Source organism: Rhinolophus hipposideros (assembly GCF_964194185.1).
Source record: "Rhinolophus hipposideros genome assembly, chromosome: 22".
In the NCBI taxonomy this organism is placed as follows: domain Eukaryota; kingdom Metazoa; phylum Chordata; class Mammalia; order Chiroptera; family Rhinolophidae; genus Rhinolophus; species Rhinolophus hipposideros.
This window is the reverse complement of record NC_138068.1, coordinates 36272227-36297473: the sequence shown is the minus strand read 5'-3', so window position 1 is coordinate 36297473 and position 25247 is coordinate 36272227. Positions and strand designations below refer to the sequence as shown.

The window sequence follows — 25247 nt, the reverse complement described above, 5'->3', positions numbered from 1 at the left end:
TAGTCCACTTGGAACACCAGCACAGAGCTGAGTATTTCCAGTGGTCGTCTGTAGTTGTTCGTGACACCTACTGCATCTGACCCTGATCGGCAAGTGGGCTGTCCTCTTTAGTGTGTGGCTTTGATTGACTGCAGAAGAGCTTGACTGTGCACCAGCATCCTCCACTCCCTCTTTCCTACCTACCAGAGTCACCAGGTATATGAAAAGCCACTTCAAAATGACATGAAAACCTCAAAGGAAAGCTCTCTGACAGGCAGGCACCATTAATGCTCACCATAGCTTGCAATTTCCTGGAAGCCATTCTTACCAAGGCTGGGAAAAGTGCTTTGGGTGCTGTGACTTTAATGGCAACATAAAAATAACAAGGTATTAAGCCTCAGCTTTCACAGGCTGGAACAGCGACAGTGGGGGGAAATGTTCAAATTAATGAGATCCAACTAATGGCACATTCAATTGATGTAAATTCATTACTTGAGTTTCTTTAATAACTCTGAGGGTTTTATTCCCCCCTTACATTCTCAAAATAAGTGTGAACTAAGACGAATGACTAACTTCTTCAGATTTCCCTAGAAAGTGCGATTTTTATCGTAATCTAGGCCCAGATAATTTTGGGGGAATAGGGACAGAACGCAGGAACAGTTTGATTTCTGGCTACAAACATAAACAAGCTCCTCACATTTTCCACCAAAGATGTTAACATGGTGGATACAGGCCTGGACAACTTATAAGTGTGGAGAAGAAATCACAAATCATGCAATTTAGCGTCAGAAGAAGAGCCTTTAGAAGTCATTTGGTCAAGTCTGTCACTTTTGATGTGACAAATTGAGACTCACGACATGAATTGAGTTCCCCAAGACAGCACCGTGACCTTGTGGGGCAGAGAATTCTAGGGCTGCATTTCCTGTCACCTCCTTGAGTTCTTAAAACCCATGATACAAGTTGCCAGGGTGACCGGTTCATGGAGATCGCATTTGTAACAGTGTTTAAGATGAGAAATGGAATAGAAATATAAGTGATGTCTCCAGTTTTTCATTCCTCAATTCCAAAGGAAACAAATTGCTTTACTCACCTATAGGGAAAAACTCGCTCATTTTCTTTTTGTAGATTTTGAAGTCGACTTCTAAGAAGACACAGAAGATGATCCGATCCACCTAGAGGTAAAAAATAAACATGTAGAGTGAAAGGATATAGGGTGACTGCCTTGCCAGAACATGGTCTTGGAACAAAAATTAAATGGAAAAGCCTCCTACAGATTTTTGGTGCCATACTGCTAACTATATGGAAGCAATGTATGAAGTTAAAGTGTGTGTGTGTGTGTGTGTGTGTGTGTGTGTGTGTGTGTGTGTTTTGTTTATGTAAATAAACCCACAGACTCTTTGGTGAAAAGATGTTATATAAATAAAATAGGAAGTAATAAATGACAATAAGCTACTTTGCAGCAAGCTATAAATAAGAGCTGAGGTTCTGACAGGATGCCTAGACTTTTTATATCTTATAAAACAACCACACGAAAGGTGTACAGCAGAATGACAATAAAGTATGTCAGTAAACAAAGCTCTTTCATCCTACCCTTGTTAGACAAATATATTTATCAAACATGATAGTGTTTGAATACAGCCTGAAAAACTTCTTACAGTTTAACTTCCATAAAGTCACTTGATCTTAGCTTAACATACTCAGAAATTCAACATAAATAAAATGTAACTAATTGACAGTGATATGAGGTCAATATAACTTTAATCTGGTAAATACTATGGAATAAGGAAATGGCACCTCAAAAGAAAAATGTGTATGCAGTTCTTTTTTTCTGTTTTGAGAGAATTTCTGCAAGTAAGGAGTTTCTTTGAGACAGTCAGAGAGTCTTACGGTAAAGATAAGAGAGATGGGGTACACATAATAGTTCCTGTATATCTGATATTAAATCAGTGACTCAATTTTGTGATTGAAAATAAACACCCATCTAGTTCCTTTATTTAAACAATGTACAGTAAGTTAGAAATTACTAGTTTATCCAACTGCAACTGGCAATTGACTGGAACCATCAAGTGAGGCATTTCCCATGGCAAGTAGGGAGGGAAGGGAAGTGGGATGAGAACACGTGGCAGGATATAAAAGAACCCAAAAAGATATGATCCACCTAGGTCCTCTGCTCTCCCAGCCTGTGGGGTACAGATTCATACTGGCCAAGCCCAAAGTTCCCAGTAGGAGAGAAGAGCTACGGGGGTTCATCTTCAGGGGTTGCCTGGTCTTCTTAAGAGGCTCATTCGTGTACCCAATCATCATGCCATAATGAAGCAGAGAGACACATGAGAATCTATGTGTGGAAGTTCTAGCCAATAGCCCAGCTGAAAGTGAGTAGCCTTTAGATGACTTCAGACTTTTGAGCTACTCCAACTGATGCCACATGGAGCAGAGATGAGCTATTCCTGCTGAACTGTAACCAAATTGCAGATTCGTGAGCAAAACATAAAAATACATTCCTAGAAATCTGACATTCTTCTAACTTCTTCCTATTGCCATTGTTTCTTGGATTCTTGCTATTGCAGCTCTGTGACTGTGGTCTTCTGCTGAAAAGCTCAGACTGAATGGACCAAGTAGAATTCACCTGGGGTGACAAGAAAGATAGAAAAAGTCTAATAGCTACATTACTGAGAGACGGGAAATCTGACTTGTGCAAAGGAGGAAGCGTCCAGGAGATTCATTCTAGCCCCAGAGAACATATAAAAATGCCTAAATATTGAGGCCCAGGAGCATGGTTTCAATTTTTCTTCTATGTTAGGCTATAGAATAATTTTGTAAAAAGCTTGTTCTTGAGAGACTAAGTTTATTAATTTATTTTCCAGATACTAATTGAGCACTTTCAATTTGTTGGACCTAACCTATGTGCCATTCTCTCACAAGAATACTTGAATACAGAATTGAGTGAAGTTTTTCCCCAAGGCCAAGTAATTAATTAGTGGCAAAATTTCAGGCAAACTAGTTTCACATTCAGTGTTCTTTCTGTGTTGTCACCCAAATGGACACACATGAAAACGAGTTTTTATACCTGTCACTAGCTCTGTGACATTGGAGAAGCCATTGACTCTATGGACTCCAGTTTTTATGTCTTTATAAAGAAAGGATAGAATTGCATCCTTTTTCTATTTTTTGAAAATCTCAGTAATAGTCTACCTCTGTAGTAATTTGTATCATGTCAACTTAGTTAAGATGGAATGATATTTCTCTGAATGGTTCTGAGTTAGGGGTGGCCACAGAGAAATTTCTATGAGATGTGACGAGAAGTGTGACTGGCCATTGTGCTAGGTGGACGGGCACCAAGGTTGGGGCAGGACATGTACGTGTGGCTCATCAGATGGCCCACAGCTTCTCCAGCTCCTGCTGGTTCTTCTGCCTCAGGTTCTCTGAGCCCTGCAATGGGCACAGGTGCTGCTCTTCTGCAAGGGCAGCAAGCCCCTTCTGCAGGGCATTGCAGCTTTGGGGTTCCATGCCATGAGAGACAGTGAATGTAGCAGTTAGTCCCTGTGGGTTCCAGTTTGCCCTCATGGCTTCCACTTTGTCTTTGGTCTCTTCCACTTTGCATCCAGCTTTCCTGTTCACCTGCCCTTTGATTACCTGCCCTGCTGACATACTCTAGGCCTGTTCAAATGTGGGGTCAATGGCTTTCCATAGACATCTTCACCAATTCCCTCTCATGGGTCCTGGTTACGGACTTTTCACTGCTCAGCCAACCATCCCTTCTGGACATTTATTTCTTCAGTTTCTCCCACAATTGTACAAAATCTAATCCCTATAACAAATCCCGTATTTTAATATCACTCACAAGTTTCTGCTTCCCTGATTAAACTCCAACAAATATAATTTTTAATATCATATAATTGAAAATCATATAGAGGAACACAATGAAGGGCAAAAAGTAATAACGGTGTTCCTTTTTGGAGGTGTGTAACATGTCAAGGATTCTAAAATTTCAATTACTTCCTTCCAGATGAAATTTTGTTGGTCCTAGCCCATATTCTGAAGTAGAACCTTATGAAGAATTGGATGGTGCTGATTTTTATCCCCAGAGCATGGCATAGGTCCTGATTCATAATATGAGTTCTGTAAATATTTGCAGAGTATGTTTAGGCAAATAGACTTGACTAAAATGGAAGTATATAGCAGATATGTTTCAAGGATGTTTTGTTCCAGAACCAAAAATTAATTTCTTTAGGTGGTAGAATTTCTTTTATGTTTGCCAGAAGACCTGAACAGAATTATAGAGGAGCCTGGTGTTTTTGCAAAGTAGAAACGAGCTGTATAAAGGTCATGAGTCATTTATTGTTACCACCTGTCATTTTATTATCCAGTGACACTATGTTGAGTACAATGGCTTTGGAGCCCAGTGCTGATATTTCCATATAGGTGCTTAATAGTTTCACAATAGAAACAATGATACTGCCTATAAATTAAAATGTATTAGAAGTTTATTTTTTTAAATGAAAAGACAATATTAAATATTGGCAAAGCTGTGGATTAACAAAAACTTTCATGTTCTGCTTTTGGAGGAAAAAATTGGTGCAACCACTTTGGAAAATTATATTGCAGTATATACTAAATTAGCTGAATTTGCACATAGCCTAGGACTCAGCAATTTTACTCCTACGTACACACAGGGAGAATGTGCACATACATTCACAAAAAGATACATATCTCAATGTTCAAAGCTACAAGATTGTAGTATCTCCAAACTGGAAGCTACTTAAATGCCTAAAATGGTAGAATAGGTAAATAAATTGTGATCCATTCATACAAGAATCCAGAAAAAAAAAGTATATACTGTATGATTCCATTCCTATAAAGTTAAAAAACATTAGAGAAATAGTCAAAATCACCTAAAGTGTTATAAGTTAGTATAGCAATTACTCTGGAGTGAAGGGTGGTGAAAAGAGACTAAGGGGAAGTCCTGGGATGCTGTTTTTTTGATCTGGGTGCTGGTTCCACGAATGTGCTCAGTTTGTAAAACATTATCAAGCAGTGCACTTAGGCTCTGTGTTCTTTTCTGTATGTTATACTTCAACACTTTTTTTTTTAAGGTTGAAAGTCTTCTGTAACAGTTGTCTTGGTCAACAATAAAAATCTATTTTCATTGACTTAGAGGTCAAAAAAGTTTTTTAAAAGCTGACCTCCTAAAGTCAATCTCTCTATATATTTCTATTGATGCCAACTGTAGATCACTTATCAAGGCATAAAGGAGTAAAGATGTATTTCTTTCACCAAGATATCCATTAATCCACAATTGGGGGTTTTATGCCCCATAAACATGATGACATAAGTTCTATTAATCTTTTCAGCATCATATCCACTGCCCCTGAAGATAGTCTGCAGCCAACCTGTATTTTTTCACGGCTACCAGTCCTAGGGCAATTGATATAGTCAAGATTATCCTGTGTTTCAGTGACACTGGGAAAATGAATGGATTTTGATAAATGAAATTTTCTTTCCCAAAGATAAACAACAACAACAACAAAATCATTCAGAGATCTTTTATGCACGCAAATACTGCTTTAACTAAAGACTGATGGAGGGCTTAGTTGTTCACAAACAGCCTAATGGGCCTTAGGGATGAAGTCTCTTTCTGAAAGATAAACCAACAGACTCACTGACACATGCTTGGATATTGGGGTAGTTTCATAAAGGAGACTGCTGCTAATTAGTGAATTCGATTTCAGGGCTTAAGTATCAAAATTGTATAAGGACAATGTGGGACGGAGTCTCAGAGAGCAGTTTCCAGGCTTTCGACCTCACGTGGAAAGGTGTTGGCTCAGGTAGTAGCTCTGATCATCAGCTGTCACCAGTTGGCCGTAAGCTGTAGCCAGTTATCCATTGGCCACTAATATGGCTGCCGTGGGTATGCTAGCAAGTGTGGATTGCGGCTAGCAATGCTGTGGTGTGTGGATTGTGTTGATGCTATTTCCTGTGTCTCGCCCGGCCGCCAGGAAGGTGCAGGAAGACCCTTCGTTGGGGTACTGGCGGGTGTCTGCTTTTGTGTCTCGACCAGCTGCTATTGACAATATAGTGGTATGACTCCCCTATCTATGGCTCCATTGTTGTTCCTTTTTGGCCTAGCCATATCCTGCGTTCTGGTGCAGGGAGTGGGAGCCGAGTGCATTACAGACAGGTTTTGAGAGAAGTGGAAAACCAGCACCATTGGAATTTGCTTGGTGCTATGAGTAAATCAAGGCTAAATAGAGTAACAAGGGGATAACAAGAGTTACTAGTGATAAATTACAGAACAAAAAAAGTTGGGATGCCTGGGTCCTAGTCCCTCCTCTGCCATAAAGTGGAGTAAAAAAGAGCAATTTTCCCAGTGTATTAGCTCTTTGTTGCTGCATAACAAATTACCACAAATTGAGTGGCTTAAAACAGCAAAGTTTTCTTATTTCATAGTTTCTGTAGGTGAAAAGCCCTGGCCTAATGGAGCTGAGTGTTCTGCTCAGGATCTCAAAAGCTGTAGTGAAAGTGTGACCTGCATTGCAGTTCTCACCTGAGATTTGAGGTCTTCTTCCAAGCTAATTTAGGTTGCTAGAATCCAGTTTCTTATAGTTGTAGTACTGATGTCCCTGTTTTCTTTCTAGCTGTCAACCAGGGACAGCTTTTGTCTTCCAGGGCCACCTGAAATTCCTTGCTTGGTGTCCGTGAAAGGTAGCTCAGGGCATGGGTATTTTCTTTCTTCCAGGCTAGCAAGAGTGTGTCTCTATGCCTTTCACTGTCTCCAACCTCTAGACGCCTTTAAAAAGCCCACCTAATTAGATCAGCCTGGCCAGGACACTCTCCCTTCTCATGAACTCAACTGATTAAATGCCTTAATTACATTAATAAAAATCTCTTCTGCTTAGTTGTGCAAGTGACTACCCCATCATATGCACAGGTGGCACCACACTGAAGGGGAAAAGACTAGACAAGGTGTACACACGGGGGGTGGGAGTCTGGGAGTATCTTAGATTTCTGTCTCCCCTATCTAGGCATCTCCATGTAACCAGCCCCCTATATTCTTGTCTGGACTTGACCGTGTACCAGCTCAGTGACCTTGAACAGGTTACTTAACCTTTCTAAGCCTCAGCATCCCCATATCTAAAATGGAAACACTATCTTATAAAGGTTGGTATGTTAGTTTTCTGTTGTTGCATGACAAATACCACAAACTTTGTGGCTTAAAACAACTCCTGTTTATTAGCTAATATTTCTGTATGTCAAAGGTCTGGTATGGCGTAACTGGGGTCTCTGTTCAGGGTATCATGAGGATAAAATCAAGGTGTCAGCTGTACTGAATTCTTGTCTGGAGGTTGTGGACAGAAACTGACTTTTAAGCTCATTCTTGTTGTTGGCAGATTTAACTCCTTGAGGTTGCAGGACTGAGGTCTCCGTTTCCTTGCTGGCTGTCAGCTGGGGGTAACTCTCGGCTCCTAGAGGCCACCTGAATTACTTGCTAAATGGCCACATCCATCTCCAAGTCAGCAAAAGCATTTCAAATCTTTCTCAATTTGGAATTGCTAACTTCCTCCATGTCTGACCTCTAGGCCCAGACTAAAAGGATTCTCGTAATTAGGTCAGGACCACTAGGATATTCTCTGTTAAGGTCGACTTGATTATATCTGCAAAATCCTTTCACAGCAGAACTAACCTAGGTTATTTTTTGAATAACTCGGAGAAGTATGTGTACATCAGATGTTGGAAATCTTGAGAGAATCTTAGAATCCTACGTGCCACAGTTGGCTATAATGACCACATGAGATACTCTATGAAAGTGCTTGGCAAAGGGTTTGACATATAGTAAATGTTCCATAAACATTGTTTTCTTCTCCCATAAAGATATTATCCATAAGGTACTTGAAATGCCTAGTACCTTGCTGGCATGTAGACATAATAACTGTTCACTTGGTGAGTCTTTTATTTCTACATGGATCTTTTAAAACAGATGAAGGAAAATTATGTGCCAGATAGAGAACATTGGAAGCACTTTTTCTGACTGGTATGCTGAATGGCCATTTTATTCCACATTGCTGAGGAATTCTATCTTGAAAGAGACATTTATAAAAATGTCCCATGGTATATATAAAGCAACTTATGTGTGTGTAAGTGTGTGAGTGTGTGTGTGTGACCATATCAGCTAATGAAAGAAAGGAAAAAAAAGGGTAAACTAGCAGTTGGGCTGCAGCAATGAAAAAGATTTCACAGACCCTACAGGATTCTCTGCTCTGATATTTTAATGTCCTTGTCAAATGTCACCAAATATAATTCTTCTGGTTCTTAAGTATGTTCAGATTTGTGCACTCCACTACAGAAGCAAGTATTTCAATCTCCAAATTACAGAAGAGGAAAATTTTTTCTCCATGTTCCCAGAGACGTTTGGATGAGTTGGGAATAATTTATAATCCATAAACACTCAAAGGACATTTTTGCATTGTGAAATTGTTTCTGCAGGCATAAAAAAATCCTTCATTTTGGGGGACTATTTGCAAACTCAGTTCATCTGTTGTTACTCTGTGGCAGCACAATTCAGAGTCTTCTTGTTTTGTTTAGACAAATTGCTCTTTTTGACTTTTCTTCAACTCTATAAGAAAAATAATAGCCATGTCTCTGAAGATCCAAGAGTTATTTTGATTTGAGCCAGAGGTTCATTTGTACAAGTTAATTTCCCACCCTGTTTCATAATGGTCAAAACGGACAACCTCACAATTGACACATCTGTTGTGGTCCTTGAAATGGTTCCATACGCCTAGCATAGAAGAGACACAGGCACACACAAGGGCTTAGCACCTGCAGTTCTAAATGCTAGCATGGCAAGCATCCTGCCTTGTCCTTATAACCAAGGAAATCATCCTGGGATATAATAAGGAAAACATCAGTCAAAGATAAAGAACAGATTCCCTTTTCACAATTGGAGAGAGTGCTGAGGCATGCTACTCATATCTGCCCCCTCTCTTCAGGATGAGAGCAGTCATTCACCCCATTGCTGGAGGTGCCAGTGACTGACATTTCTGAGGAGACCCTCAAAGAGGACTGTCCTCTGCCGTAAAGAGTACCTCACTCACACTGACCCTCTGTTCCTGTATCCAGTAACTGACTCACGTAGCAGTCTAAAGTCTCAGATCCCTTTCCTCAATAAGATGCATCTTTGAAGGGACATCAGTTATGGGCTGAATTGTGTTCCTGCCCCATAAATTCACATGTTGTAGTCCTAACCCTCAGTACCTCAGAATGTTACTATATTTGGAAATAGAGTGTTTAAAGAGGTAAATAAGTTAAAATGAGATCATTAGGATGGACCCTAATCCAATACGACTGACATCCTCATAGGAAGAGGATATTAGAACACAGACATACATAGAAGGAAAACTATGTGAAGACACAGGGAGAAGACAGCCATCTATAAGCCAAGGAGAGAGACTAAAGAAGAAACCAAACCTGCTGGCACCTTGACTTCAGATTTCCAGCCTCCAGAACTGTGAGAAAATAAATTTATGTTCTTTGAGTCCCCCAATCTGTGGTACCTTGAGATGGCAGCACTAGCAAACTAATACACCACCCCAGCTTAGAGTTCCTGGTGGGTTCAACATTTCCCTCTTCCCAACCCTGTTTCCCTTATTTTACTCCCTCTCCCCTAGGTATTGATCAAGAGAATGATCCAGTAAACTTTCTGCTTGCAAATCTCCTTCTCAGTCTGCTTCCCAGAAAACTTCACCTATGACAACAACCCACCATCGTTGGCAATCTGTAATATTTTCTTTTCATACCAATTTTCTGTATCATTTTCAATGATGCAAATGGCAGCAGACACATGAGGTCTGCCCAACAGCCAATTCTGCTACCAGCTCTTTGTGGAGAAGCAACCATAGTCTGTACTTGGAATGACCAATGATTAAAAGGCCAGGATTCATGTTTTACAAGAACATTAAAAGTCAACATAAGTTATAAATGTATCCCAAATAAAGGGAAAGTAGAATTGTTGAAATGAGGGCTTGACCTGACCCTCATCATTGGGAAAAGAGTATCTTGAAGCTATTTGTGAACTCTATTGTGAGGATGGGAAACTGGGCCCATGGATGACCGTGCAATGACTGCCATGACCTATCATGGTAAGGTCTGTCTTAATACGGGTGAAACTGCCCAGAGCTGAAATGAAGTACATTTTTGTAGATGCATTTCTTGTTTCTAATGTTAGGTATATCCTTTTGCATAAGAGTAATGGATTTATTTTTTGTGTAAAAGGTTAGTTACTTAGATGAGTTTTAACAAATAGATAAAAGGGAAGTGAGTCTATGTAGCCTGGAGGTGGGACAAGCCTGTGATGCCCTCTCCATATCCCTTCATGCCTTAGAATTAGAAGCCAGAGAATGGCCAAGCATGTTCATTTCTTTGCCTCAAGGCTTTCTGAGTGCTAGGAGATTCTGACCAAGTATCTAGTAAGCTGGAAATTTGGAGAAATATCTCCCACTCTAGCTGTTGTCAGCCAAAGACTGGCAGGGGTTGATGTTTAAATATTCCCACTTCATCACTCTTGGCCGGGAAAGTCAAGAGTTCTCCAGGAGGAAAATTTCTGGTTGTTCAGGGTGGTAACTTGATTGCATACTCTGTGTTGACCTTCTTTATCCCTACTTAACCCACAAGTAATCTACCTGCACTCTAATTCTACCTCAGGGTCTGCTCAAGGAGAGCCCAAATCAAGAAGTGAGAAGAAACTTATTCTCTTGGTATCCAGCCTATCAAAGGTTAATTTAATATAATTCAGCTTCTAACTCAGTTAAGGTATAGACCTCCTTTCTACATTTTGCTATCACTCTCATGGTTCCCCTCAGTTCCCTTAAACTAAGAAGACAGTGCCAGAAATAGGTCTTTTGACTGAAAGTTCTTCTTCACAATCTAGACTGTGACATGAAATTATCCTTCCTATAATGAAGCTATTGTTTATCAAGCACTCATGTCAACACAGCAAACCCAGCTGTCACCCCCTATTGTATATTTCATATTCTTGCTTCTGAGAACAGTTTCCTTTTTCTTTTGTTTGATTAAGAACATCTGCAGAGGTGGTTCAGCAACAAAAGTTAATAATTACTTTTTTTTGTCACAGTAATTAAAAATTTCAAGGAAGAATTGTCATTCATTGTTGCTTATGATATTGCCCATGGAAGACAGTGTTTTATAAAGCCAACAAATTACAGCATTAAAAAACGTCATCATCAGAAGAAATAAAAATCTCTTCTCAAAATGACAATGCTATGCCAAGTCACAAGGTAGCTCTGAAGCCTGGTCATGATGCTCAATGGAATGGGGGTCACCACATAACTGTGACAATATTCTTGTGCATTCTCATTTTTTCAACATTTCCATTAGCATCTGAAACTTATGCACATACTATTTACACTTCAAAGGAAGCTTATTAACATATCATCTGAAAGAGCATTTTGTGAGGACAAAAGGTGTTTTTCTCAAGCTGGTGTCCCTTTCACTCCTGCAAGAAAAAGTCTTTTTTTGTTCAAAAGGCATACCCCAAGAGAACTATCACTCTTGAGTAATTTTCCATAAGTCCACGTCTCATACAATAAGAAGTAGCAAACCAGCATTTTTTTATCCAAAATACCCCCTGAGGGCTGAGTGGTAACAACAGTGATGTGTGTAGGTGTTTGGTACATGTGTGGGTGAATACATGAAAGAGAGAGGGGAGAGAAAAGAGAATGTTTCATCTATGTCTCTCCTCTTTTTATCTCCTCTAGAATGTATTATCAGCCCCAAACTGTGGATTGTTACTTTGTATTATTATCCACTTATAACTATTTTATATCAACTCTCTCTTAATGTTAGATAAAGGAACATGTAACAAGAAGACTCTAAACCCCTGAGGGAATCACCACCTTTTACTTTATTCATCTTTCCACCTTGCAATTGTTGTAGCCAACAGAAATGTGCAGAAAAAGACCTCAGTTGTACCCTTCCACTGGACCAGTAAATAGGCTTTAAATGACCTGGTTACCATAACTCTCTGACTCAGGCAACTTGGAAAGAAAGACAATTTGAGAAAAAGCTAGAAGAGTTGGGGCCTGGCTTTCTCTGGAAGAAACAGGCTTTACTCTCCTCCATCTGGTCTTCTATGGTGTGCCCATCCTCCACACCATCTTTCTAAACCACATTGCTAGCCCTCTGACAGCTAAATAAGGCTAGTTCCCACTTCATATTTTGAAAATTGAACTTACAACTTTCAGTGATTTTTATCAATTAAGTGTGTGTTTTTTTCAAATATTTGTCAGAGAATATCTCTGAGAGTTGTTAAGTCTCACTCTGGGACTTGCAATGGTACACAAAGTACCCCCTACACAATTTTATTTAATTTTGACTTTTGTCTCATGGTCCTTTATTTAATGGGTTGTATTAAATGTCCATGCTTGTGAAACATATAAAACATATAAAAACAATATTTCACCTCCCAATCTTTACTGATACGCCAGGAAGATGGGCTCTGCTTTTCAGTGGCTTCAATTCCTCCCTGAAGCACCATACCCTCCATGGGGGAATGGAACCCCGCTCCTAGAAAATCACGACTTAGTGACATAGAGCCATTGTGTTTGGTATATTGGTACATTTGCATGAGATAGATAGATAGATAGATAGATAGATAGATAGATAGATAGATAGATAGATAGATAGACAGATAGACAGACAGACAGACAGACAGACAGACAGACAGACAGACAGATAGATAGATAGATAGATAGATGATAGATAGATAGATAGATAGATAGATAGATAGACAGACAGACAGACAGACAGACAGATAGATAGATAGATAGATAGATGATAGATAGACAGATATTGTTAAACATAAAGATATTTGAACTTCCAAAAGTATTTATCCTTCATCTACCATAATCTTAAGGTATAATTCAGTCTTATAAAACTAAACAATTATGAATATCAAAATCCTCTCAGAAGAAGGGAAGGGAAAGGAAAAAGACTAGTAGTTATTGTTCACTTCTGTGCTGGACTGTAAGGTATATGATTTTATATGTGTAAGCTCAAGTCATCTAGAAGGTTACCAGCTAAATAACTATTATTAACTTTGTTAAGTCAGTCACTTTTTTTTCTTTTTAAGCAAATCAAACAATTAAAACAACAAAACAGTAACCAACAAACCCTACCTCACCTACCAACAAAAGGAAAAGGAAAAGGAAGACAAAACCAGAACATAGAAATGCCAACTGCATGGCAACCTTTTTAATTACCAGTGGCATATGGAAAAAAAGAACAATAAAAGTCAGGTATCCACTGAGATTATTTTAATACAGGGCAATAGAATGACGGCTTTCTGAAAATCGCCAACAGATGTCCCAGCCATTATACTGAGTCTTTTGTTATACAACATTTGCTGCTGTAATCCTCTAAAAATCTATTTTCTAGACTTGATTCTGTTCAAGCATCTGTGATGCTAAGTGCTACAGTGCCTGTTTCCTGGTTTTCACTGATGTTTCCAATGCCAGTTACAGGTCAAAATTGAAGAGCAGTTGAAATCAAGATTCCGTTTGCATTTTTATCAGGAAAACAGTGCTTTATTCACATTTATTTCATATCTAATAATGTTCCATTCAAGCATTTTTCAGCAGAAGAAGAAGTGCCCAAATTGCAAAGAGTTGCAAGTTTTATTAGCATATTTGGACAACTTAGAGTAACTACTCAGTTACTTAGAGAGACATTCCTATAATAACATTGCCAAAATCCAGATTAAACTTTCTACCTGAAGTATGAATTTGTTCCATGAACTTAACTGAATGATTTATTTGTTAAAAACAAACCAATTTTCTATGTTATACTTTTGGGAAGGTTGAGAAGGGAAGCCAAAATTTAATTTTGTGAACATATGTAAAAAGTATTTGGAAAGACCCACTGATGATGTGTTTGTTGAATAACTTTAACTAGGATTCTATTTGCTATTTAATTTCTAGCTGTGAAACATATACACACATTTTGGAAAATAAATTATTTAAAGTATACTTAACTCCCAAGTTAAATATCTGGAGAACTGCAAGTGCAGAAGCCATAAATATTTCAACTATGTTGAGTGCCACTTTGAGAAAAGTCTTGGTTTTTAGGAAAATATACCAGGGTGTCCAAAACATGTATACACATTTTAAGAGATGTTAACACTTTGTTCAACATTGTTCAAGCAGTAGTTTGCCATAATCAGAAATGTCTGGATGCTGATGGTAACCACTTTGAACACATCTTGCAATTGCAGAAGTCAAACGTGACTTGTATTCATCTTTTGTTATCGGTATATAGTAACACAGTTTTTCCTTTCTTAAAATGTGTATACATTTTTTGGCAGCCTCTGTGTGTGTGTGTGTGTGTGTGTGTGTGTGTGTGTGTGTGTGTGTGTGTGTGTGTGTGTCTGTGTTTCCTGGATATTGAAGATCTTGCTGCTATCATAGTAGTTCAACATACAATCCAGCCACACAGCAGCCCATATGTTTTTTGACCTTCCGCCAGGCTTCTCTAGTCAGCAGGGGTGCAATGGTTAACAGCACCTTTCTAGACTGCATGGGTCATGGGCTTACATGAACTTGTTATGGTGCTCTAGATTCTGTGCGGTAGTGGAAAAACCATTTCTTCCTCTTTGGTGCCCAACCAGGAAATTACTTTGTTCTGACAAAATGGATTAAACCACACTCTCATTGCCACCCACTGGAAAAATGTAATAGAAATAAAAGTCAGGGTGCTCAGATTAAATTGTTGGTTCGTCAAGTAAATAAATTTGTATAAACGCTTACATTTTGCAGAGTATACTGGAGAGGCAAACTAATGTAGAAATCAATTGAAAATGACTAATGAAAGCAAATTAATGAAATCTCCATGACATCCCAGACAGTCTAGTGTGGGACAAAACTAGTGAGGGAGTCAGTGAAATTGCTTCACAATATTTACCATAAAGTAGCCTAAAATGCTGAGAGTTCTAAATGAGGATCCTCACACACCCGAGCTCACTGATGACAGCCTGAGAAATTCTGCTCAATTGCAAAGTTTTCTTAAACATGCATCTTTTATCTTAAAACCATATTCAATTATATTAAATGTTATGCAATTATATATTCGTGCCTATTTTAGCATAAAAATGTTTCTTTCCCTAAATGTGTAAAATTAGTGCTCCTGGAAGAGATAACATGAAGTTCAGGCAGTTCATATGACAAGGCTCAATTTTAGAAAAGCCATATGGCTTTAATAAGGAACGTGCTCTATTCCAGAGCCTGGAGTAGAATGGGAAAGAATAAAGGGAATAGGCTGAAATTCAGACAGTCCAGATTTTGTATGTAAACTTGGCCACTTAGTCACTTTCAGTGAATTGTTTAATTCCTCTAATCTCAGTAGTTTCATTATTAGAATAGTTGTCTAGAATATTCAGTGGAACGGTGTTTGTGAAGTAATTGCACAGTAACTATTAAATACATGGTCGCTGTCACTCTAACAAACTTTGATTTGGTCTGCTTGCAAACCTGCTATTGAACATCTTCAGGGTATTCAGCATATACTGAAGTTGGGGGCCAAAATAAAATTGTGTGAATTCCTAACACTTATCGAATATACTTCCTTTCACAATGGCCTCTACTCCTCTGCTTGTCTACAGTGGGGTTTTGCCACAAGTAAGGGTATCCCTTGTTATATTACCTTACGTGACTCAGCTCCTTGTCCAACAAGTACAAGAGAGTTACTATGTTGTATACATCTGCACATCTCCAAAAATTATAATTTTCAGTTTTAGGAAGCATAAAATCGCCAAGAAAAAAATGCTGATTCTTGACTGCCCTCACAGATATGATTTGTAGGTTTGAAGTGCTGCCCAGGAATCAGCATGTTTAACAAGTATCCCCCACGCCTGGAGGTTCCCAGGTAGGTGGTCAGCAGTTCCTCACATGGTCTATCCATGGCCTTATACGAACACCGTCACTAGATTTAGGGCCCGTTTTAATTCAGTATGTGCTCATTTTAATTTAAGCAATTACATCTGAAACACCCTCTTCCAAAAGAGGTCATATTTTGAGATTCCAAGTAGACATGGATTTTGGAGGGACACTCACTATTCAATCCAGTACATCCCCCAGACCTTGATTTTGAGAACAATAGTTTTACTAGCTGATTAGACTATAGTATAAACGCGTGATCTTTCTAAGGTTCTAGATAATGATCAGAATGCTATTTGACGATGTTTTCATAAAATAATTTTCCTGCAACATACTTTTATATTTCCTATAAAAAACATATTCTTCATCACGGTATTTCTGTTAAGAAAATACTCTGCGAGTATACATCCTGGCTTATTAATGAGGCATTTTGCACTGCCTTGTAGTTTGTCTTATCCTTTGACATATACTCAGCTATGTGACATGTGTATCAACTATGGAGCTGGCAGGTACGTAGTAAATAATTAGTTGAATGCATATATTAATTCTACGAACAATGGCAGGGGTTTTGGAGGACACAGGTTGCGTAAGACAGAAATTTTCCTGTTTTCAAGGACATTTTCTTCTACTGAGGAGAGAAGCCCTTAATTGAATATTACAATGTCTGGTGGGCATTGCAGGCTCAGAGCTGGCTGACAAATCGTGCTGTTACCACTTACTACCTTCATGATCTTGGGCAAACTACTTAAGCTAACTAAACATTAGTTTTCATATCTCTAAAATGGGGATTATGCTTCTACCTATTTCACAAAGTTCCTGCAAGAAATAACTAATGACCTGTATTAACTGCTAAGCACACAGCGAGTGCTCACTAAATGTGAGCAATTACAGGGACCCAGGGGAAGGAGGGATGTTTGATAGGTTGATGATAATATTTTATGTGATTATCCTATTTTGCAACTGAATTATAAACTTCATGACTTCAGGGACCTCTTAATTGCACTAGGATAGTGTCTTTTATAATGCTTGGTAGATCAGCTCCACATAGGGGATTTGAATAATTTTACCAAATGTAGTCCTGGTCAATTGATTCACTGAGTGAATTTGTCAGTCCCTTTGTTGGCAGCATTAATACAACTTTTACATGTCATAGGTTTCTGCTCCTAGTCACAGTTTTTTCTTAAGCAATGTAAATTTTTCTCTTTAAGCAGTGTACATTTTTGTCACTCAAATTTGTGCAGGCAGATGGCAGGGTATAGTAGATTGATGGTTGGCAAGAGAGAAAATACCCAAGTGGAGTGGATTGTGAGGAGTGGGGTCAAGATTATACATATAAGGCAGGAGTGGAGGCCCTTGGAATAGTGAAAGAAGACCCTTTACCTTTGTATTTTAATGCCATGAAAACGTAGTCGTTACTGATATCTAATTCATGATATGCCATAAAATTCAGGGCATCAGAGAGCAAAGCAAATTGCAGGTGCTAATTACACATCTTTCATTTTTTTCTGGAGTGGCTGGACTGCCAGTTACAGTTTTCTGATCATGCACATACACTTTGCTATTTTCGCTTTGATGGCATTATTGTGATGTTGGTTTTTTAAATGGGCCCATGGTAGAAATTATACGCATATTCTGAAGAAAATTCTACCATGACTTTTACATTTGTACTTCAGAAATTGTCCTATATATCCATCTGTAGCCTTGAAGTTAATGGATTTTCAGCTACTTAATTTGGTCTGCAACACCCAAATATCTCCCACACAAATTCATTTAAGTATCAGTTATTGTGAACAGACCTATTATTTAGCAGAAGCCACTTTATTATTCTGTTTCTAAAACAAAAACACTGGAAGGAAAATAAAATTAATATAACTGTACCAACATATGAACATGAATTGGTATAAACCACATGAAAAATGGTGTTCTGCTCAAACTGTACATTTAGGAAGAGCAGTAATCATACTTTACCTAAGTAACAAATGAGAGTTAACTACTAGAAATGAACCCCTGTGTTCTTTGAATTTGTTCTAACCCGATGACTTGGTAAAGATCAGGAAATGATGATGATAAAGGCATAATAACAATGCCAGTTGGCATCAGTATAAAACCCTTGTTTCATTGTCAAAGTGTTTTTCATGTCCATTACCTCATTTTACTTCACTATTACATTTGTGGCATGCAGAAGACAGGTGTGATGGATGAATAGCCCCATTTCTTTTCTTTTCTTTTTTTTTTTTAACTGAGGTAACATTAGTTAATAACATTATATAATATCCAGGTATACAACATTATAATTTGATATCTATGTACTCTAATGTATGTTCACCTCCAAAAAAGTCTACTTGACTCCCTTCACCAAATTCAGCCTTCCTCATTCCCCTTCCCTTCTGGTAACCACAGTTCTGTTGTCTGTTTCTATGAGTTTGTTTTTGTTTTGTTTCGTTAGTTTGCTTATTACTCTTTTGTTTTATATTCCACATATGAGTGAAATCATATAATATTTGTCTTTCTCAGTCTGACTTACTTCACTCAGCCTTATACCCTCTACATTTCATTATTTTTCATGGCTGACTAATATTCCATTGTGTGTGTATGCATGTGTGTGTATCACATCTTCTTTCTCCATTTATCTGTTGATAGACGCTGAAGTTGTTTCCATATTTTACCTATTGTAAATAACGCTGCAGTGAACATAGGAGCACATACATCTTTTTGAATTAGCATTTTCATATTTTTCAGATACATACCCAGAAGAAAAATTGATGGATGATATGGTACTTCTCATCTTAATTTTTAAAGGAACTTCCATATTGTTTTCCATAGTAGCTGCATCAATTTACAACACTACCCATTTCATAAATAAATTGAATGCAGCACAGAGAGGTTAAACAGTGAGTTCAACGTCACCATGCGGTTAAAAAAAAAAAAAAAGAAGAAGAAGAAGATTAAAATCTAGTCTGCTTTTTCAACCTCCTCCCCCAAATGAACTTAAAATATTTGCAGACTTTCTGTTAATTCTTCTGCTCCTGGTCTTGGCTTTCTGTTTTCTCCTTGAATTTAGACCAAATCCCACTGCTATATAGGAGGAAATGGGGTTAGAACTTAACGCTCTTGTTTAACTTTTGCCATCTTTATTTTCTAGTGCTAAATGCCAAGCTGGACACACTACAGATTACCTCTCCCTTAGAGTCAAACTTTTACCAGAACCTGGTGAAACGTCACTGCCTAGCCCTCCTATAATCATTCTAAGCCTACCTCTTCCTCATGGTTCCCCCCACATCATGACTAGATCTGACACTTGATAAGATGATAAAATCTGCTTGTATTCCCACGGACACACCTTTTGTTCTTCGGCCTCTATATTCCTCTGTCGTGACATATCACCTTTTGCTCAGCTCATTCTCTTTCCCGTAATGTAGTGTAGGCCACCCCACAGTGAAGGCCAACATGTTAATGCAGATAAAGCCTTTTCACCTCACCAGGGTAATGTGAGGGTAAAATGAGATGACAAGGGTAGAATGATTTGAGGAACTTAAAAGTGAAGTACAAATAGGAGGTTTACGATGCTATGAACAACTTTTTAAAGATTAATATTTCAGCAGAATTTAGACATTTTCTGTTGAAAAAATTACTTCTCTTTATGAGGATAAAAAAGCATTCTCAGACTTAATGTGTGTGTGGACTCATAATTTAACCAATGTGCGTAACATTTGACATGTTCTAAAGTCTCTCATGGCTTGCCTTGGGAGATAATATTGCTTTATTTAAGTTCTTCTCTGCCTGTTTCTCATATTCTCTGGACTAAAACGTTCCCTAGGAAATATTCTCATGATGGTGGCAAAACTGCAAGAGCAAGGAGTTAAAACACACAAGGCCTAGTCTTGGAACTAACATAGAATCACTTTCTGTGTCCATCCATCAGCCAAAGAAAAAATATGGTTGAGGCAAAAGTCAAGGAATTAAGACATACTTTTTCCACATTTAGACAATGGCAAGGATATAGATACAGGGAGTGATTGAGAATCGGGGCAACAATTCAATCTACTGTGGTGATAAAAGAGATGTGAACTTAGGCAATGTGCTTCCATAGTCCTTGCTCTTAAGTGAAATGTTCCACTTCCTCTCAAGAGATGCCTCTTTTTCTTCTCTTCATGGAGCGATATATTGTAAGGAACCTCTTTTGAGGGATGAGGGATAAAAAATGAGGCCATTTCTAATATTTGAGATTTAAGCTGAAATAAAGAGTTCTCTATGTAGAATAAAGCAAATATTACACATAACTATATCAGGAAATAATTTAAGTGAAAGAGAGTGCATATATTATATCTATAGTCATAAGCATAAAACATTGTATGTGCACATGTATCTATGTATATATAAACATAAATACGCAAAATATACATATTAGTCTATCTATCTATCTGTCTGTCTGTCTGTCTGTCTGTCTGTCTGAGTTGTGTATCCAAAGCAGTTCCCCCAACTGTCTGGGATTTCCATTGTACTTCTTACAATAACAACTGACTTTTAAGAAAACAATCATGTTTCAGCAAATCTTTATCAAATAAAATCAGACTGCAATTTCACATTTTTTCTGATGTATTTATTTAAAAGGTTCAATCTGTCTTAAATCAGAACAATTTTCAATGCAAAATGATGCTTATCATTTTTATTTTCATATTCTTCTTTTGTGTGTATAGTATCCAAGAACTCATCAAAAGCTAGCTGGGCCCACTGGATTTTATCTAAAAGCTATTGTGATGTAGCTACATTGGGCAATCTTTGCTCATCAAAGCACAATTGCCACAGAAATAGCTAAGTGAGTGAAATACAATTGCTAAAGAATAGTGAAATGAAACGAACTCCAAAGCCATCTTTCCAATGTAAATTGTAAAGTTAAGTTGCAGTGATCAGAAAACAGAATTTAAATATGTGTATAATACAGAAAAAGCTCAATTGATGACTAATTTTTGCATCACGTCTGCTAGTGATGTAATTAGAAGTTCTACAAGATAAAAACAATAAATATTATGTGTAGAAAAATGAGAAATGAAAAGATCAATATTAGGATAAAAGCAACTTCTTTCTCTTCCTTTGTAACGTGAAATCATTCTTAAAACTCAAGACCATTGATTGCTTCTTTGTTCATAGTTTGCATTGTTTCTTATTAGAAAGAAGTTCTAAGTGTTACTAAATAAAAAGGTAAGAATGGAATGTATCATAGCCCTACAGAAAAAATGGGCTTGATATTCTATGTTGAAAATACTCCAACCTTGACAAGAAAATTAACCTGGGCACATTCCTGGGGTTTACAATGAAACATTGTATAATATTTTTTCTCAAACTCTTTCGTTCCACAAATTTATGAGGCTGGAGTGAGGCCCTACTTGTGCTACAAAGCTCACCAAACCACAGTCCAAAAGGTTCATTGGCGGATGATACCAGGATATCTGATCATTTTCAATTTGGACTGCAGGTCCAGGGAGGATGTGAGAAACTAAGCTGCTGGTGATGGGCTAGGTGTTTCACAAAACACAGGACTCAAATGATAAGAAAGGAGGGTAACCAGGATATAAGGGCCTGCTTCTTTTCTACATCATCAGAGATAGACCCGAATTTTTCTAACCAAGAAGAATGTAAAGGGTCTATGGTAGAAGCAGCTCAGAAACCAACACAAAAGTTAATACAATTGTTTTATGCATGTCTTTGAGCAAGCCCAGTTTTCAGAAAATCATGGAAGGTGAAAAAGAGAGGCTAGGTGATCTGAGAAGGAATGGGTATAGAATGCAGCAAGTCAGAGAAAACAAAATGATTGTGCTGGTGACCACACAGGTATGAACCTAAGCACAGCACGGGGTCCACTCATCAGAGACCTCAAGGAGTTCTTGTGGTGACAAGAAGTGGCTCATGTAAGAGGAGGATGAGAGTCTGCAGAGTTGTGGGCAGTGGACTGAGGAAAAAGTTGAGGGACCAGCAAACACTGACACAAAGGAAAAATATCTCATTTAACAAGATTTTCTGTGTCTTACTCTCATTGACGTTCTCTCTCTGTTAAAAGACCAGATTACTCAAGCAATTCCACAGAGCAAATCAAGATGAATATTGTATTTTTTAAAAAAGCTTCTATTGTTAAATGATGCTGAAAAACATTGGATATTTAACTGTTTAAAAGTTAAAATGTTTCTTTAATGTCTTGGCTCTTCTTCATGGTAAAGTTCTGTCCATCAAAACACATAGTCTTAGTAACCTAAAGAGAAACCTATGGACCAAATACATATGTGTGTGGGTGCCTCCAACAATATTTTTGCAAAGAAAAACAGATATCCTTATTGAACTCAGGCTAAGCTCCCTTATTTTTCTGATTCAATTATACACATCCAGTGGCCCTATCCTTCTGCTTTCCATTTAGCAAAGCAATCCTCACAAACACAGCATCTCTGAATACAACTGGACCTTCTACAAAGAAATGGCTGTGGTCGACGTGCTAAGCTTCAACCCAATTAGACCCATGCTGCTTCCTTGAAAACTCTTGAGGTTTACCATAACTTGACATTGCTGTTCTTACTGCTCAGCTCAAGAGGGCCATAGCGAGAATCACATTAAAGTGGTTAAGTTCACTAGCTACTGTCATGTCAAAGTTACTATGGATGACCAATCCCTTTCAGTGCATAATTTATTCCCTGAAAGCAATTTGTAAAATGAATAAAAGGAACATTGCAGGTTATAATAAAATTACAGAAACTATTTTAAAACTAAAATACATTTTTAGGTAACTGAATGTTTTTCTGGCCAACCATCCATAACAAACCCAGCCTCAGCAAACTGATGTAGTGAATTTTATCTCTTTCTGAAAAGATCATGCCTTGATTGTGAATAAGGGAGAAAAGAAATCCATAGATATTGACTCCTATAACTGAATTCTGTGTAACTGGCATCCAATTGTTTGTAATGAGATTGTTTTTGCAGAAGACAGAGGTTTTAAAAGAGCACGCATGCCAATCATAAGGGGTTCACCGCCGTAAATACTCTCAAACTCTCATTCTGTAGTCAAGGGATTCACATCTGTATCAATTCCATTTACTCTCTCATGAACAGAGAAAGGAAACAGCTTTGTAACTTGCATGGTACTAATAAAGGGGAAAGCATTCCTATCATTAGGTATCTACTGAGTTTGAGAAAGGCAAAGAGGATTGAATTAAAACACTGTTTTTTTCCGCAGGAAATTGAAGAGTCTCCCAAATTTTACAATCCCAGAGGATACCTGGAGTGCTGTGTGAACAGTCTGTTTTCCTGCCTGGGCTTGCTGCTGCTGAAAGTGCTGACTAATGGCCTAGGTCCCTGGGCACTTCTTAGACTCACTGTGGTAGAAACACTCTGGTACATTGTGAAGGGAAGGAGAGAAAGCGATCTTTGTTGCTTGTGCTTTATCTATGCACTTTGCGTGGAACTTTACAGTTTTACCTTATGTAATTGTCACAACAGCGGTGCAGGGTAAGTATAGCTGTACCAATTGTGCAGATGAGGAAACTAAAAGCTCTAGTGCTAGTTTATAGTGCTTAAGACAGACAGAGCTTGCCTTGACTCAGGGCTCATTATCCTGTTAATTGTTTGTCTTTGAATTAACCGCTCTCAGTCTCAGTTTCCACATCGTTCAAATAGGGTAACAGTATTTCTCTTACAAGTGGATAAAATAATAGTATTAAAATTATTGTTAGTATTTCTATCAAAACATTAGTATTTTAATATAATGATATTACTACTCTTTTAATGTATTGACGGCATAAAATAATTTGAATGCTATTTCAAATTAATAATATAACAATGCTGCTAATATTTTAATATAGTAATAGTATATTAATAACCCAATAATTCATTTATTAAATAATACATTATTAATACTAATATTAAATAGCAGTCAAGATTTCAGTGGCAGATTCATTCTTTTCTACTTTGTCATATTACCTCCCATGAAAAGAGATGGAAGAAAGAAACATTTATTAGTTATCTATTGCCACATAGTAAATAATCCCCAAACTTAGAAGTTTAAAACAATGATATTCATTTGTTATCTCTCATTTTCTATGGGAACTTGGGAATGGCTTGGCTACGAGACTTGGAGGCCTCTCATGTGGTTGCAGTTAGACATCTGAAGGACTGACAAGAATTAGAGAATTTGTTTCCAAAGTGGCATTCTCATGTCTGATAATTTGGTGTTGCCTATTAGCTAAAGGACCCAGTTCCTCTCCTCAAGAACCACTCCACAGGGTACTTGAATGTCTTAATGACATGGTGGCTTCCTTCCTCCAGTGTGAAAGATCCAAAAGACCAAGCAGAAGCTGCAATGCCTTTTATGACATAGCCTCAGAAGTAACATACAATTATTTCTACCATATTCTGTCGATCACAGGTCAGCGTTGATTTAATATGGGAAGTGACTATACAAGAATATGAATACAAGAAGGGGAGGAAAATCAGGGCCATCTTTGAGGCTGGCTATCAGAAAATGTAATTTTAATTAAGCAAAGAAATCTATTAAACTATTCAAGTCAATCAATCAGATGTTTATTGAGGATCTACTATGTGTCAGTCTTCAGGGATACAAAGAATTAGATCAAATCGTAATGACTGAAGAAATCCTACTCAAATAGAGAGTCAATAATAAAATTAAAAGAATTGCTTAAAACTGGACAGACCTGTGTGTGATAAGTCAAGAAATGTATACAAGAAGATCTATGGGAGCACAAAGTGGAGATTGGTGAATCTAACTGGACCAATGGATAAGGCAATGAAACTTTGAGATTTGATCTTGGCCTTAAGAAATAGAGACATAATTGACAGGTAGGGATAGAATTTTGGTTTGAGCAAATGTACAAATGTTGGTAAATGTAGAGTGTTTAAATAACAGCAAATGGTTCTGCATGCTTGTCTGTGGTGGTGAAGACAAGATCCAATATCCCCTAAGGGGACACAGGTAAGTTTCCATATTATAGTCTCATTGAATTGAATGTTCCAAAGGGCCTGATAGATCATTTTGTTCCAATACTGTCATTTTAGTTAACGAACTCAAAGACCAGAGAATTTGTGAGAGTTACCCAAGATCATCTTGAGAAGGAGTGTGGGGGTGAGCAATGGAAATGTAACACAGTTTGCTACACATGCTGGCCTCACTTAAGTTTGTATCAGACCATGAAACCAGTGATAAGAACGATTGGCTCAAGGATAATCAGCAATCAACAATCATGGGTCATGTTTTTAATGAGACAAATTTTGTGAATAGCAACATGCAAATCTATTTTTAATATTAACTTCTTATATTAAAAAAAGCAAATT

General features: G+C 37.8%; 1 protein-coding gene across 4 annotated transcripts in view; it reads right to left on the bottom strand.

Annotated features, from left to right (window-relative positions):
* The window catches only part of MACROD2 (mono-ADP ribosylhydrolase 2), a 2186605-nt gene that overhangs the window by 210066 nt on the left and 1951292 nt on the right, over positions 1 to 25247 (bottom strand). For all 4 annotated transcript variants that reach the window (XM_081033481.1, XM_081033483.1, XM_081033484.1 and 1 more), the window contains exon 9: positions 1070 to 1151. In XM_081033481.1, the coding sequence (XP_080889607.1) occupies positions 1070 to 1151 (82 nt within the window). The remainder of the gene's footprint in view (positions 1 to 1069; positions 1152 to 25247) is intronic.